The 11,780-nt window shown below is 37.5% G+C and overlaps 1 protein-coding gene across 1 annotated transcript; it reads left to right on the forward strand.

Annotated features, from left to right (window-relative positions):
* The first annotated feature begins 8,919 nt into the window (after window positions 1-8,919).
* Window positions 8,920-9,873, forward strand: Or6p1 (olfactory receptor family 6 subfamily P member 1). Its single transcript, XM_090339840.1, has one exon. The coding sequence runs from the start codon at window positions 8,920-8,922 to the stop codon at window positions 9,871-9,873; it is 954 nt and encodes a 317-aa protein (XP_090195966.1).
* The last annotated feature ends 1,907 nt before the right edge of the window (window positions 9,874-11,780 follow it).

Raw genomic sequence — 11,780 nt, forward strand, 5'->3', positions numbered from 1 at the left:
ACTGGGCACCAGTGGCGCACGCCTGTAATGCTAGCTACTCAGGAGGCTGAGATCTGAGGATGGAGGTTCAATGTTGGCGTGGGCATGAAAGTCTGTGAGACTCTCATCTCCAATTATCCACCAGAAAACCGGAAGTGGCACTGTGGCTCAAGTGGTAGAGCACTAGCGTTGAGCTGAAGAGCTAAGGGACAGTGCCCAGGCCCAGAATTCAAGCCCCACAACTGACAAAAAGAAAGACTCCTAAGTAGTCATTATGAATACATTAAATACATGACTATGAATATACCTAAATACATAAAAACCAGAAGAAATCCCTGTTCAAAGAAATATAGTTATCATGACAATGTCACATCTTAATGCTGAATACTAATAAGTTACAAATTATATATAAGAAAAAAATGGGAACTTAGACTGAAAGAAATCAGAGCAGAATAATACATCCATACATGTATTAGGAAACAGATCTAAACATCTAAAGAGCTCAATAAACTCAACTTAGGCTAAACAAAGAAATCTACACATACAGGGTAAAAATACTGAAAGCTAAAGACAAGAAGAGGGAAAAAAAGGAAGTAACAAGAGAAAAATGGCTCATCATTCCCAAGGGAATTGCAGTAAGTTTAACAACAAAAGATATAACACAAAGGGCTAAAAATGCAAAACAGGATTATCAACCAATGTGCCGGCATCTATCAAATCCATTGTACAAAATTAAGGCAAAATAAAGACATCCAGATGAAAAAAAAGCGAAGAGAATTTCTTGTGGCAGAACTGCCTTACCAGAAATATTCCATTCTTTCACTAAAATCAATTGAGTTCACATGATAATCCAAACCCATACATAAAAACAAGCAGCCTAGATAAAGATAACTGCAACTACAGGGTACAGTATATGAATGCTTACTTCCTTTCCTTTCTTCCTCCAAAAAGAAACTGTACAAAACAGTTGGGCCTAACCGTATAGAAATGTGATAGATAACGGACAAATTATATTGGGTTAAGGCAGTAATTCCATATGGTAGTGAAAATCCACCAAAACAAATGAAGAACACAAGAAACTATCTTTGGAAATGCCTGTAACAAAAATATTTTTTCTGTCATGTTATTATAGACACACACACTTATGTAGCATAGTAATTATAGTAACTTATTAAATTGGTAGTATTTATTTATAAAGCAGTAATACTGCAAAAGCTAAGAAAAAGTAATCATCTCCTGGGAATAATACTGCTATATCTCACTGGAACTGAGCTAGTGTAGATGAGAACCTGATTTGGGTAAGTTAGAATGTGTATGATAAGACTTAAAGCAATCACTGTGAAGGAAAAAAAAAAAAAGCAAAATTTTCAAGCTTAAATTGCTAGATTCAAAAAGATGTACTTAATACAAAATAAGAAAGTATAGGGAAATAACAAAAGACATGAAACAAATAGAAAGCAAAATAGCAGAAAAATTCAATATGTCAAGAATACAGTATCTCTGAGTGTCTCTCACATGAGCGTGCATGTGCACATTCACGCAGGCATGTGCGCGTGCACATGCACACATTTCTGCACACGTGGTAGTCATGTTGTGAAGTAGACAGAAAGCCCTTAGCAGAGGCAGAACAGATGGAAATTCTCATCGGTTTTCTCTTCTTGTTTCCCCTTCTGTGTTTTCAGAGTTACTATCCCCTCACCACTTCCCTCTAAAACTGCAGGTAAGACTGTGTGTCTTCACTTCTTTATAATATCATCTAATCTTGTGGACAGTATTTATGCATCACCTAAGAAGGAGGGTATGTTCTGATGTACATTTCATGAGGCAACTTTGTTGTCATGTGCACATCACAGAGTGTACTTGCACAAATCTGGATGGCACAGGTCAACCAAAGGCCATGGCTTCTTGATGAATCAAGAGCAATGGAAACCCTGAGCTGTGTGAGGCTGCCACCAGTGAAACACAGCATGTTAGTTATATTACACTTCTCCACACATGTAGGGGTACACTCTAAAACAATAAGGGCTACAGTATATTTGCATTGAACACATGCTGGTATGTACAAAGCATGCAGAAGAATAACACTGATTTTCATATAGTAAATAAAGACATATCTATATTTATAAAATAAAATATATCACTCACATAATGAACAAAATAAAATATATTTCTGTCAGCATTTAAAAGTAAAACTCATCAGAATTTGTTGCAAAAAATGTTGAAATATAGGATTCCGTCAAGTACTTTGCCTGCATCTATAAAATTATTCTAAAATTTTTGTTCTTTTTTTGTTGTTGACTCATGCTTATTGATTTTCACATACTTAACTGTTGCCATCTTCCTGGGAAGAATGACCTAAATGAATACCCCTTGATCATAAATATTCTTTTTAATGTGCTGTGGTTGAATTTTAATGTGTTATTTGATAGTGTTTTGTTAATGATTTCTGTGTCTGTTTTCAGCCTGGTCACTGCCCTGCATTTCTCTTTAAATGTCTTATTTTGATCTGGTTTTTATTATCAAAGTAATAGTTACCAATTATTCAGGTTTTTTAAATAAATATAACTAACTGGTATTAATTTTTCTTTAAAAATACTAATATTCATCGGACTATTTTGCAGTAGACCCTGGCACATGATTCTGAGGTGACAACCATTAAGGAAAATCTACAAATGCATAGAATTCAGTACTGTGCAGTCGACTTGTTTTTCCCATAACTCTACCCAAATTCTGCTTAAAAGAAAAAAAAAACTACCTTTCAACAGGTCTAAATGTTCACTTTATGGTTTAAATTAAGCATGTTTATTTTCACCTTGCTCTTGGCTACTAATTTTTTTGAAGGGGGGGCAGGCATATCTCTACCAAGTTAATGGCAGGGAAACATTGGAGATGGGTGAATCACTGTGACATTGTGCCCCATGGGACTATGTCCCTGCTGATGGACTGCCCCTGTGATAAGGGCTGGCTACTGATGCCTCTGTTGGCTTCAGGGCCCCATCCACCCAACTACTGTTCTTTCACATCACAAATGACTCAGAGACCAGCACTGGGGGGAAGCATTAGAGATGTTTAGCTGGCCAGACTGCACCTTTCCAGAAGCATCAGGTGTTATCAGGTAGTACCAGCCCATTGACAAGTTTCCAAACATATGCAAGGAGGACCCAAACTGAAGACCTATGTGAGCCTCTGTGAGGAGTTTTGTCCTTCCATAGATCATTAACCTTATTCAGGCCCCATATAATTTCAGAATAAAAAACTCTTGGATTCTTCCACATGTTCACCTGTGCTTAAACTATGAACAAGATTAATGATCCAAACATCTGATAGTGAGTACCCCACTATTTGTTCTTATGCTGGTTCACGGTTGTGATGATGGTTGCTAAGAAATACATCTGACATGTCCACAGGTAGAAGGCGATTAAGTTCTAGCTTTTCTATTAAGTAATGTGACTATTATATGTCTATATGGGATATAGTGTAACATTTCAATCTATGTGTTCAATGTGTAATAATTAAATCTGACTAATTCGTTTTTCCTTGTTATCTCTTCAAGTTTGGACACTTTTTAACGCCTCTATTTTGTAGCTTCCCATAAGATAAATCATACTTTACTGCAAACTGTAGTCACCAGTTGTTCTGTAGATTATTAGCATTTGTTGCTCCTGTTTAGATTCTCATTACTCACCTCCTCCCATTCCACTCACTGAGATCCCAGCCTCTGGTAATTACTTTATTCTTGCCTACTCAGTGACCAGCATTTTTAATTTCTGCAGAGAAGAGAACAAGTTTGGTCTTGTCTTCTGTGCCTGGCCAATTTCATTTAACTTAATATCCTCCACTTAAATCCATTGTGCTGTTGCTGAGGTTATGTGTATACGTACAACATCTTCTTTATTCGTCCTCTGATGGACCTTTGGACTGATTTCCATACTTACATTATCCTAAATAGTTCTGCAAGAAATGTGATGTGCAGGAATATCTTTTATATGCTGAATTCATTTCTTTTGGATAAAGGCCCAGAAGTAGGATAGTGAAATCTTATTGCAGATATATGTATAGTGCTGTGAGGAACCTCTGTGCTGTTCTCGAAAATGGCTATATTAATTTGCATTCCCATCAGCATCAGTAAGAGTCCTTGCAAGCATTTATTTTTTTTGTTTTTATGATAATAACCATTCTGGCTGGACTCAGAGGATATCTTACTGTGGTTTACATGTGTATTTCACAATAGTTTGAAGTGAGAGAATGTGGTAAATTTCTGGAGACTGGCAAAGATCTTGAACAGGACATGAAATTTTCTGTGGGAATGGGAATCATGGAAGAACTCAAAGGGAAAGGACAATGGAGAGGAACTAACCTTAGTAAGCATAGTAGATAATTCCTTTGTCCCACAGCCAAAACAAAAGCCCTATCTACCATGTCCCTCTCCATACCAACCAAACTCAAAGAAGATTTGATATACGTATCAATAAGTATTGATGAACTTGGACTGTAATATATTAAAAGGCCAACCAAAAAGCTTTCTTTTTATATAAGTGATCTCAGACTTACTTTTATGGGAAATGTGTAAAACAGAGGTTAACTTTGCCTGCATAGCACAGAGACAGATTATCTATATTTATTCTGGAGCCACAATTTTTAGACACATTATCTTTGAAAAATATTTATTTTTATGTCTATTAAAAGTGAAGATAAAGATGCTTAAACTCATTGAATTATTGTGAGGATTAAGTCAGCAAGTAAAAAAGGTTCACTATCTGGAACAAGGTAGTCCAACTTATTATGTTTTTTTTAATATCCCTGTGGACACAAGCTAAAGTACTAATAACTCCAAAATTTCTCAAGTTTTGATTCATTAAACTCTTTACTAGATTATGGGTGTTCTTTGATTTCTGATGATCAAATGAAGAATTGAAACAAAGCAAAGCACACTTAAGTGTTTCTCTGCAGGTGCAGAGGGCTAAACCCAGTATGTCTCTAAATAGGAGCTGTGTTACTTCCTAAGTACTTCAGATGCCCAGAAATCTGTTCTTAAGGTTACATTGGTGTAAAGTCAAGGCAGTAGGAGTCAACGAGGAATGCAGGCAGTTTTGCCAGTTAGTTTGGGTGATCCAATTGGTTAAACACGTTTTACCCGGCATGTTAAAACAATAAATTGCTTGTTTCACTCTGTGGGCAAATAGTTATCCAACAAGTTTGTTGCACAGACCACTGGTTTCTTATGCTGCTTCCCAATCTCCATCTCATTTTTCAACATTTCTCTCCCCTGTCCTTTACGATGGACTCTAGACAAGATGGGACTTTAATCCAATTTCATGCAGTGCTAAAACTGAGAATGAATTCAGTTTTTGTTTAGCTCAGTTAACCGCCTTTACAAAACACGTGTCTGCAAACTATTCAAAATTAGTTTTTCAAACGAGAATGAAACTCAAGTCCAAGTATTCGTCAAAGGCCTACTGTGCTCTAGGCACTGCTCTGCTTCCTGACCCTTGGCAGATCTGTAGGCATTGCTCAGGCTTCTTCAGCATCTAAATTCTCTTTGTTTGGATCTTCTGAGACTTCAGCTATTATTCTCAAGTTTTGTTTCTCCTCTATTGTACCATCCTCCAAGGCCCTACCTTTATCCACAGCTCCTCTTCCTGCTACCTCAAACATGAAGTCACTGTTTTCATAAACTCAGATTTATGGACATTTTCCCCTAAGGCCAAGGCAACAATGGCTTCAAAGGAATTGTTCTCTGATCTTAAATCTTGATAAGCTTTCCTTAAAATTAGCCTGCTTGAGAAAAGGTTCTTTTCGTTCCTATTTCCCTTCCCAAAGCTCTTTCCCTCTTTGCCAGGAAAGACACAACTGAATCCCCTTGTGTGAAGTTCCCCCAGAATAACAAGATACTGCCAGGGCCAGTATGGAAGCAAGGCCAGTGATTGTGTGAACACTTGCAAGGCAGTAGTTCCCAACCTTCCCTTCATACCACGGAAATGCCTAATTAATGCAGTCAGCTAATAGATCAATAAAAATAATTTTGATGATACATGACTCTGTCAGTTCTGCAAACAACTAATAAAATGTTGAAAAGATTTAGTTATTGTTACAATTAAATAATTTTTATTCCCCAAACTGGTCTACCAACATCACGTACTTTGTGAATTCCTTTTCTCGGGGATTATATCTCCAGGATGGAAAATAAAAATGAAATTGATGCTAGGATCTTTCTTATTTAGGGCAATTTGTAGTCATGTTTGCAACATGAGAATAAAATTCCACGTTATTTAGGAGATGATTCTCCAATAAATTTTGATATCATATCCAGTTTGCTATTTTTTTCAAAATCTGTAATGCATTTAAATGATTTGGGGTAAATATGTGCTAGACATATACTATCCAGATGAAAATTCTTTAGAAAGCACTATAAAGATTTTAGAAACCAACAACATATAAATGAACACAGAGAAATCATCTTATAAAAATTATGCTATAATACCAGACATTGTGTCTTCAGTGAGATAAATGGTATAAATATTCTCATTTTAAAAGACACTTATCTACATAATTTTAAACAAGTATTAATAAATATCATCGCATCAATGTTTATATTCTATTAAACATAAAAATAACACAGTAGTCTCATTTAAAAGATCAATACTCCTAATGCAGTGGAATTAGTCTCCTTTAACTACTAAAATATCTGATTAAACATAGTTACTAAGATGGTATATCATTTTTGTAGAGTTCCTTTAAGGAAAAAATAAGACAAGTGCTTAAGTGTCACCCATAATGGAAATGGAAATGCTTAATAGTATTCTTTGTTACTCTATCTCAAGCCAGACTGGCAAGTTCTCCAGTAATGCTATGGAGAAAGTCTGTTGACTAACAATATTGATGGAAGACCGGGAGAGCAGACTGTAATGACTAAGGGGAATATGATTACCTTCTCTACTTGAACATTTATTAAGTTCCTATGGCTACTTTAAGAAATTATCACAAATTGGATGGCTTAAAACAATATAGATTTACTCTCACACTCTCCTACAGGCTGAAAATCTGGAATCAGTGTCCCTTGACTGAATTCAAAGTGTTGGGAGAGTCCTCAGCGTGAATTCCTTCATTTTGTCTTCTGGTTTCTACTTTCAGATGGCATTGATTTTGTGATTAAATCACTCCAGTCTTCAAAGACAGTGACGTCTTCACATCTCTCTTTGCTTGGTCATCAAATTCCTTTGCTCTGTCCTTTTTCGCCAATTTCCTTCTAGCTGTCTCCTTTTTTTAAAAAATATTTTTATTGTAATTAATAAAAGGGTTACATGATATTTGCCAGATAGAAGGTGCATTAATCCCCATACATTGATACCCTTTCACATGTCTTGGTCCCCATTACCCTTCCCCCCACCCCCCCATCTTGGTTTTCCCCCCTTCCCTATCCAATTTCAAGTAACCAAATACAAATATATCCAATATATCAGATAACAAAGTGAGATACTGTAACAATATGAGATAACCAAGGGACAGCAAAAGAGATGAGAGACAACATAGTACATTAAGGACGACAATCATTCGTTATATGGCTTTTGTTTCAATATCCTGGAGGTCCTTTCAATTAGCTTCATACTATATGACCTTATGTATCAAGGTTTTGCTCTATTGCAAATCTCTGCTAGTAGAGCCCAAGGTTTCTACTGATTATGACAAATGAGGGAAACCATTGAGCCTAAGTTCCTTTGAGTCTGGCTTACTTCACTTAATATGATTTTTTTCTAAGTCTTTCCATTTCCTAACAAATGGGGTGATGTCATTTTTTCTGACAGCAGCATAGAATTACCCAACCATCCAGAAACTAGGGCATACTAAATCCACTAGCACAACAATGTTCATTGCAGCACTATTCACCATAGCAAAGTTATGGAACCAACCTAGATGTCCCTCAGTTGATGAATGGATCAACAAGATGTGGTATTTGTACACACTAGCTGTTTCTTTTTAAGGACTCCATGATTGCATTTCATTGGAGGCCACCTCTTCAAACTCTAGGCCCACCTCCTCATGCCAAAGGTCTTAATTTGGTCCTATCTACAAAGTCTTTACAAAGTCTGTCATGTTTGTGAGTTCCAGGAATTAGAACTGGTATACTTTTTCTTTTTGGAGACTGATTCTCATTCACTATATTGCCTGGATTGGCTCTGAACTGTGAGCCTCAAACTCCTGCCTCAGCCTCCTGAGTAGAGGGCTCTACAGGTGGCACCATTAGCCTGACATTTTTATATCTATCACACCAGCTCTGAAAATGAAACACTCTGGCTCTGGCACTGAAAAAAAAAGAAAAGAAAAAGATTTCAAAAGCACTTGTTAAATGAACAGCGAAATCTCATCCCTCTGGAACACTTTCCTGTATCTCCTCCATATTGACTAAATATCTCCTCAAATTGTGAATGAGGAGTTTTCAAACCATCATTTCCCCCAAATATTTTCTTGCACTTGAGCTCAAACAATCTCTTTAAGTTACTTCTTCTCTAATTCCATTCCCCTGAGGTTCCAGCTTGCTGATAGTACTCCTGTAATTATTTCATTAATTCATCCAATATTAAGTAAATGTATTGCAAGGCTTAAGAGCTTGTGGTGTTACTAAAGGAAGAATACACCACGGATTAATAAAATAATAAATAATAAAAGCATCAAAATACCAAGACTGGTCATGAAATCAGTAAGTATCAATTACCCACTTCCATTATGGCTTGTTAGATATTGAATACAATATTTCCTGGAAACAGGAACTAAAATGGCATGGCGAGGGAGGAAAAAAATGACATAATAACCATTGAAAATAGAATGTACCATTGAATACCTTCAGAAGTTATCATCTGTAAAGGAATGCAAGTAGTTTGGTCCAACCTCCTTTCTGGTCAGCCTTCTTTTCTTCCCGTTGCTTTTCCAGGCAGACAAGAGACGATGAGAAATGTGAGCGGGGGCCATGTTGAGGAGTTCACCCTGGCGGGCTTCCCTACTTCAGCATCCCTCCAGCAGCTCCTTTTCATCCTCTTTCTTGCAATCTATCTGTTGACGCTGTTGGAGAATGTGCTGATCATCTTCACCATCTGGCTCACTTCCAGCCTTCATCGCCCCATGTATTTCTTCCTTGGCCATCTCTCCTTCCTGGAGCTCTGGTATATCAACGTTACCATTCCCCGGCTCTTGGGAGCCTTTCTTTCCCAGGATGGTAGAATCTCCTTTGTAGGATGCATGACCCAACTCTACTTCTTCATTGCCTTAGCCTGCACCGAATGTGTCCTGCTGGCAGTGATGGCCTATGACCGCTACCTAGCTATCTGTGAACCCCTTCGTTACCCTACTCTCATGCCTCCTGGCCTGGCCACTCGCCTTGCTGCTGCTTCTTGGGGCAGTGGTTTCTTCAGTTCCATGATGAAGCTTCTTTTTATCTCCCGATTGTCCTACTGTGGCCCCAACATCATCAACCACTTTTTTTGTGACATTTCCCCACTACTCAACCTCACCTGCTCTGACAAGGAGCAGGCAGAGCTGGTGGACTTCCTCCTGGCTCTGGTGATGATTCTGCTCCCTCTCATGGCTGTGGTTTTATCATATGCTGCCATCCTTGCTGCCATCCTGAAGATCCCCACTGCCCAGGGAAAGTATAAAGCCTTTTCCACCTGTACTTCTCACCTAACAGTGGTTGTTATCTATTATTCCTCCACTCTCTTTACCTACGCACGGCCCCGGGCCATGTACGCTTTCAACCACAACAAAATAATTTCTGTGCTTTACACTGTCATTGTACCATTCCTCAACCCAGCCATTTATTGCCTGAGAAACAAGGAGGTGAAGGATGCTTTCAGGAAGACCTTGTTAGGAAGATGCCACTCTCCTAGAGAGGTTCCAGACTGATGAAAAGCAGGTGCTTGAAGGGAGGTAATAATAGCCTTAATCGGGCCTCATCCAGCAATCACAGAACAAGCCTACATGGAAGCAATTGAGGTTCTCTAAATGTTCTCTGGGTACCTCCTGAAAGCAAGGAAAAGTTTATGAATTGTTGATTCATAAACAGGGATTTCCAAGTTAAGATTGGACTGGCTCCATATGAATCTCCTGGGAAACTGGAAAGATTGAAATGCCATCAAGTGCCAGAGGCTCAAGCCTGTAATACTAGTTCTTCAAGAAGCTGAGACTTAGATAATAAAGTTTGAAGCCAGCCTGAGCATAGAAGTCCATGAGATTTCATTTCCAATTAGCCAAAAGCCAGGCTGGAGGTGTGGCTCAAGTAGTAGAGCACCAGCCATGAGCAAGCAATTCAAGCAAACTCAAGGCCTCTGCGTTCAAAGCAGAAATTTAAATTTAAAAAAAAAAGATTCCCAGAAAATATATGGGGAATGTGAGCTGTACTACTGCTATAAATAACTTGTAAGTCTTTCCAGGAACTCTGTTTCACTAACAATTTTGGGGTTCTCTCTTACTTTAAGCCAAACATATTAATTTATAAGTGAGAAATGCTAATGTTGGAGAAGGGGCTCATTGCTCTCTATGTTATGACAAAGTGATTCTGCAATTTCAAAGATTCATATTCTCAAATGTCACTTTCATAAGAAACTGCAAAAGTACATATTAAATACCATAAACAAATATCATATTATCTAATAAGTAGATGACATAAATTTTACCTCTTCAGACATCCTGTCTACAAAAGTCACGAGGGAGAGTTCTTGGTATTCAGGCAAACACTGCTAAATGACCTATTCATGTCTCCTTATTGAGTATAAAGCTGATTGGCTTAATGATGTAGTAGTAGAGTTTTGTGTTAAAAAAAAAACTTTTATACAGAATCTTCACTAGCACTACAGAGGATCAGAGAGAAAGAAGACAAAGGACTGAGAGATAAGAAAATACCTCTGCAGTGAGTGGATGCCTTAGACGTGTCCCCTGAGAGGCATACATTCTACCAAATTTCCTTGGGTTTGGGAAAGATATTTGAATTTTTCAGATTTTTTTTTCATATCCATACTAGAGCTTCATTTATCCATACTTCTGCACATAGAACAAATTTCAGGGGTTTATATACAAACCGTATTCAGAAAATTTAGATACAAAATGTATGAAATATTGAAATGATATCAAATTGAGCAAATACAGTTAAAAATCACAATAAAATCAGGGTACATTTGCCTATTCTAAGCCGAGTGGAAAGGATGAGGGATTTGGGGAGGAGGCTGAGAAAAAAAAAAGAAGGAGGTGAAGGAGGCTTTCAGAAAGACATGATTGGCAGATGTTAGTGTCCTACGGGTGTTCCAGAGTAGTTTTCCGTGAAGAGAAATCTATTTGACCAAGAATTATTTTAGGTTTTCCAGTACTTAAAATAGAATTACCAAAAGTGGTCTGATACTAAAATGCTAAAATAATAGATTTGGCTCTATTTTTTTCTTCCTCTTCGAAGTACTGGGTTCTGAAATCAGGGCTTTGTGCTTGATAAGCAGGCACTCAAGTACTTGAGCAACACTCTCCACCCATCCCTGAGGTTGGCTCTGTTGTTATAACAATTTCTAGATAATCTTAGCAAGTTCTCTGAGTACAGTTCAGGTTATATTGCATTCTTTTCTTGTTTCATAGAGATACAGACGCTAAAGCTAGCAAGTGGTGGCACCACTAATTATATGATCATCTCTGTTTACATCTCTGTTCTATATTTTCCATTTCATAATTAAAATATTATCATTTTCCTCGTATGAATGTTGTTAATATTACGTAAGTAATATGTGTGAGCAAAGAATTTAAAAACTCTCAATGGATAAAGTTGAACTGGG

This window comes from Megascapheus bottae, chromosome 10, assembly GCF_031878675.1.
Source record: "Megascapheus bottae isolate mThoBot1 chromosome 10, mThoBot2.hap1, whole genome shotgun sequence".
NCBI lineage: Eukaryota > Metazoa > Chordata > Mammalia > Rodentia > Geomyidae > Megascapheus > Megascapheus bottae.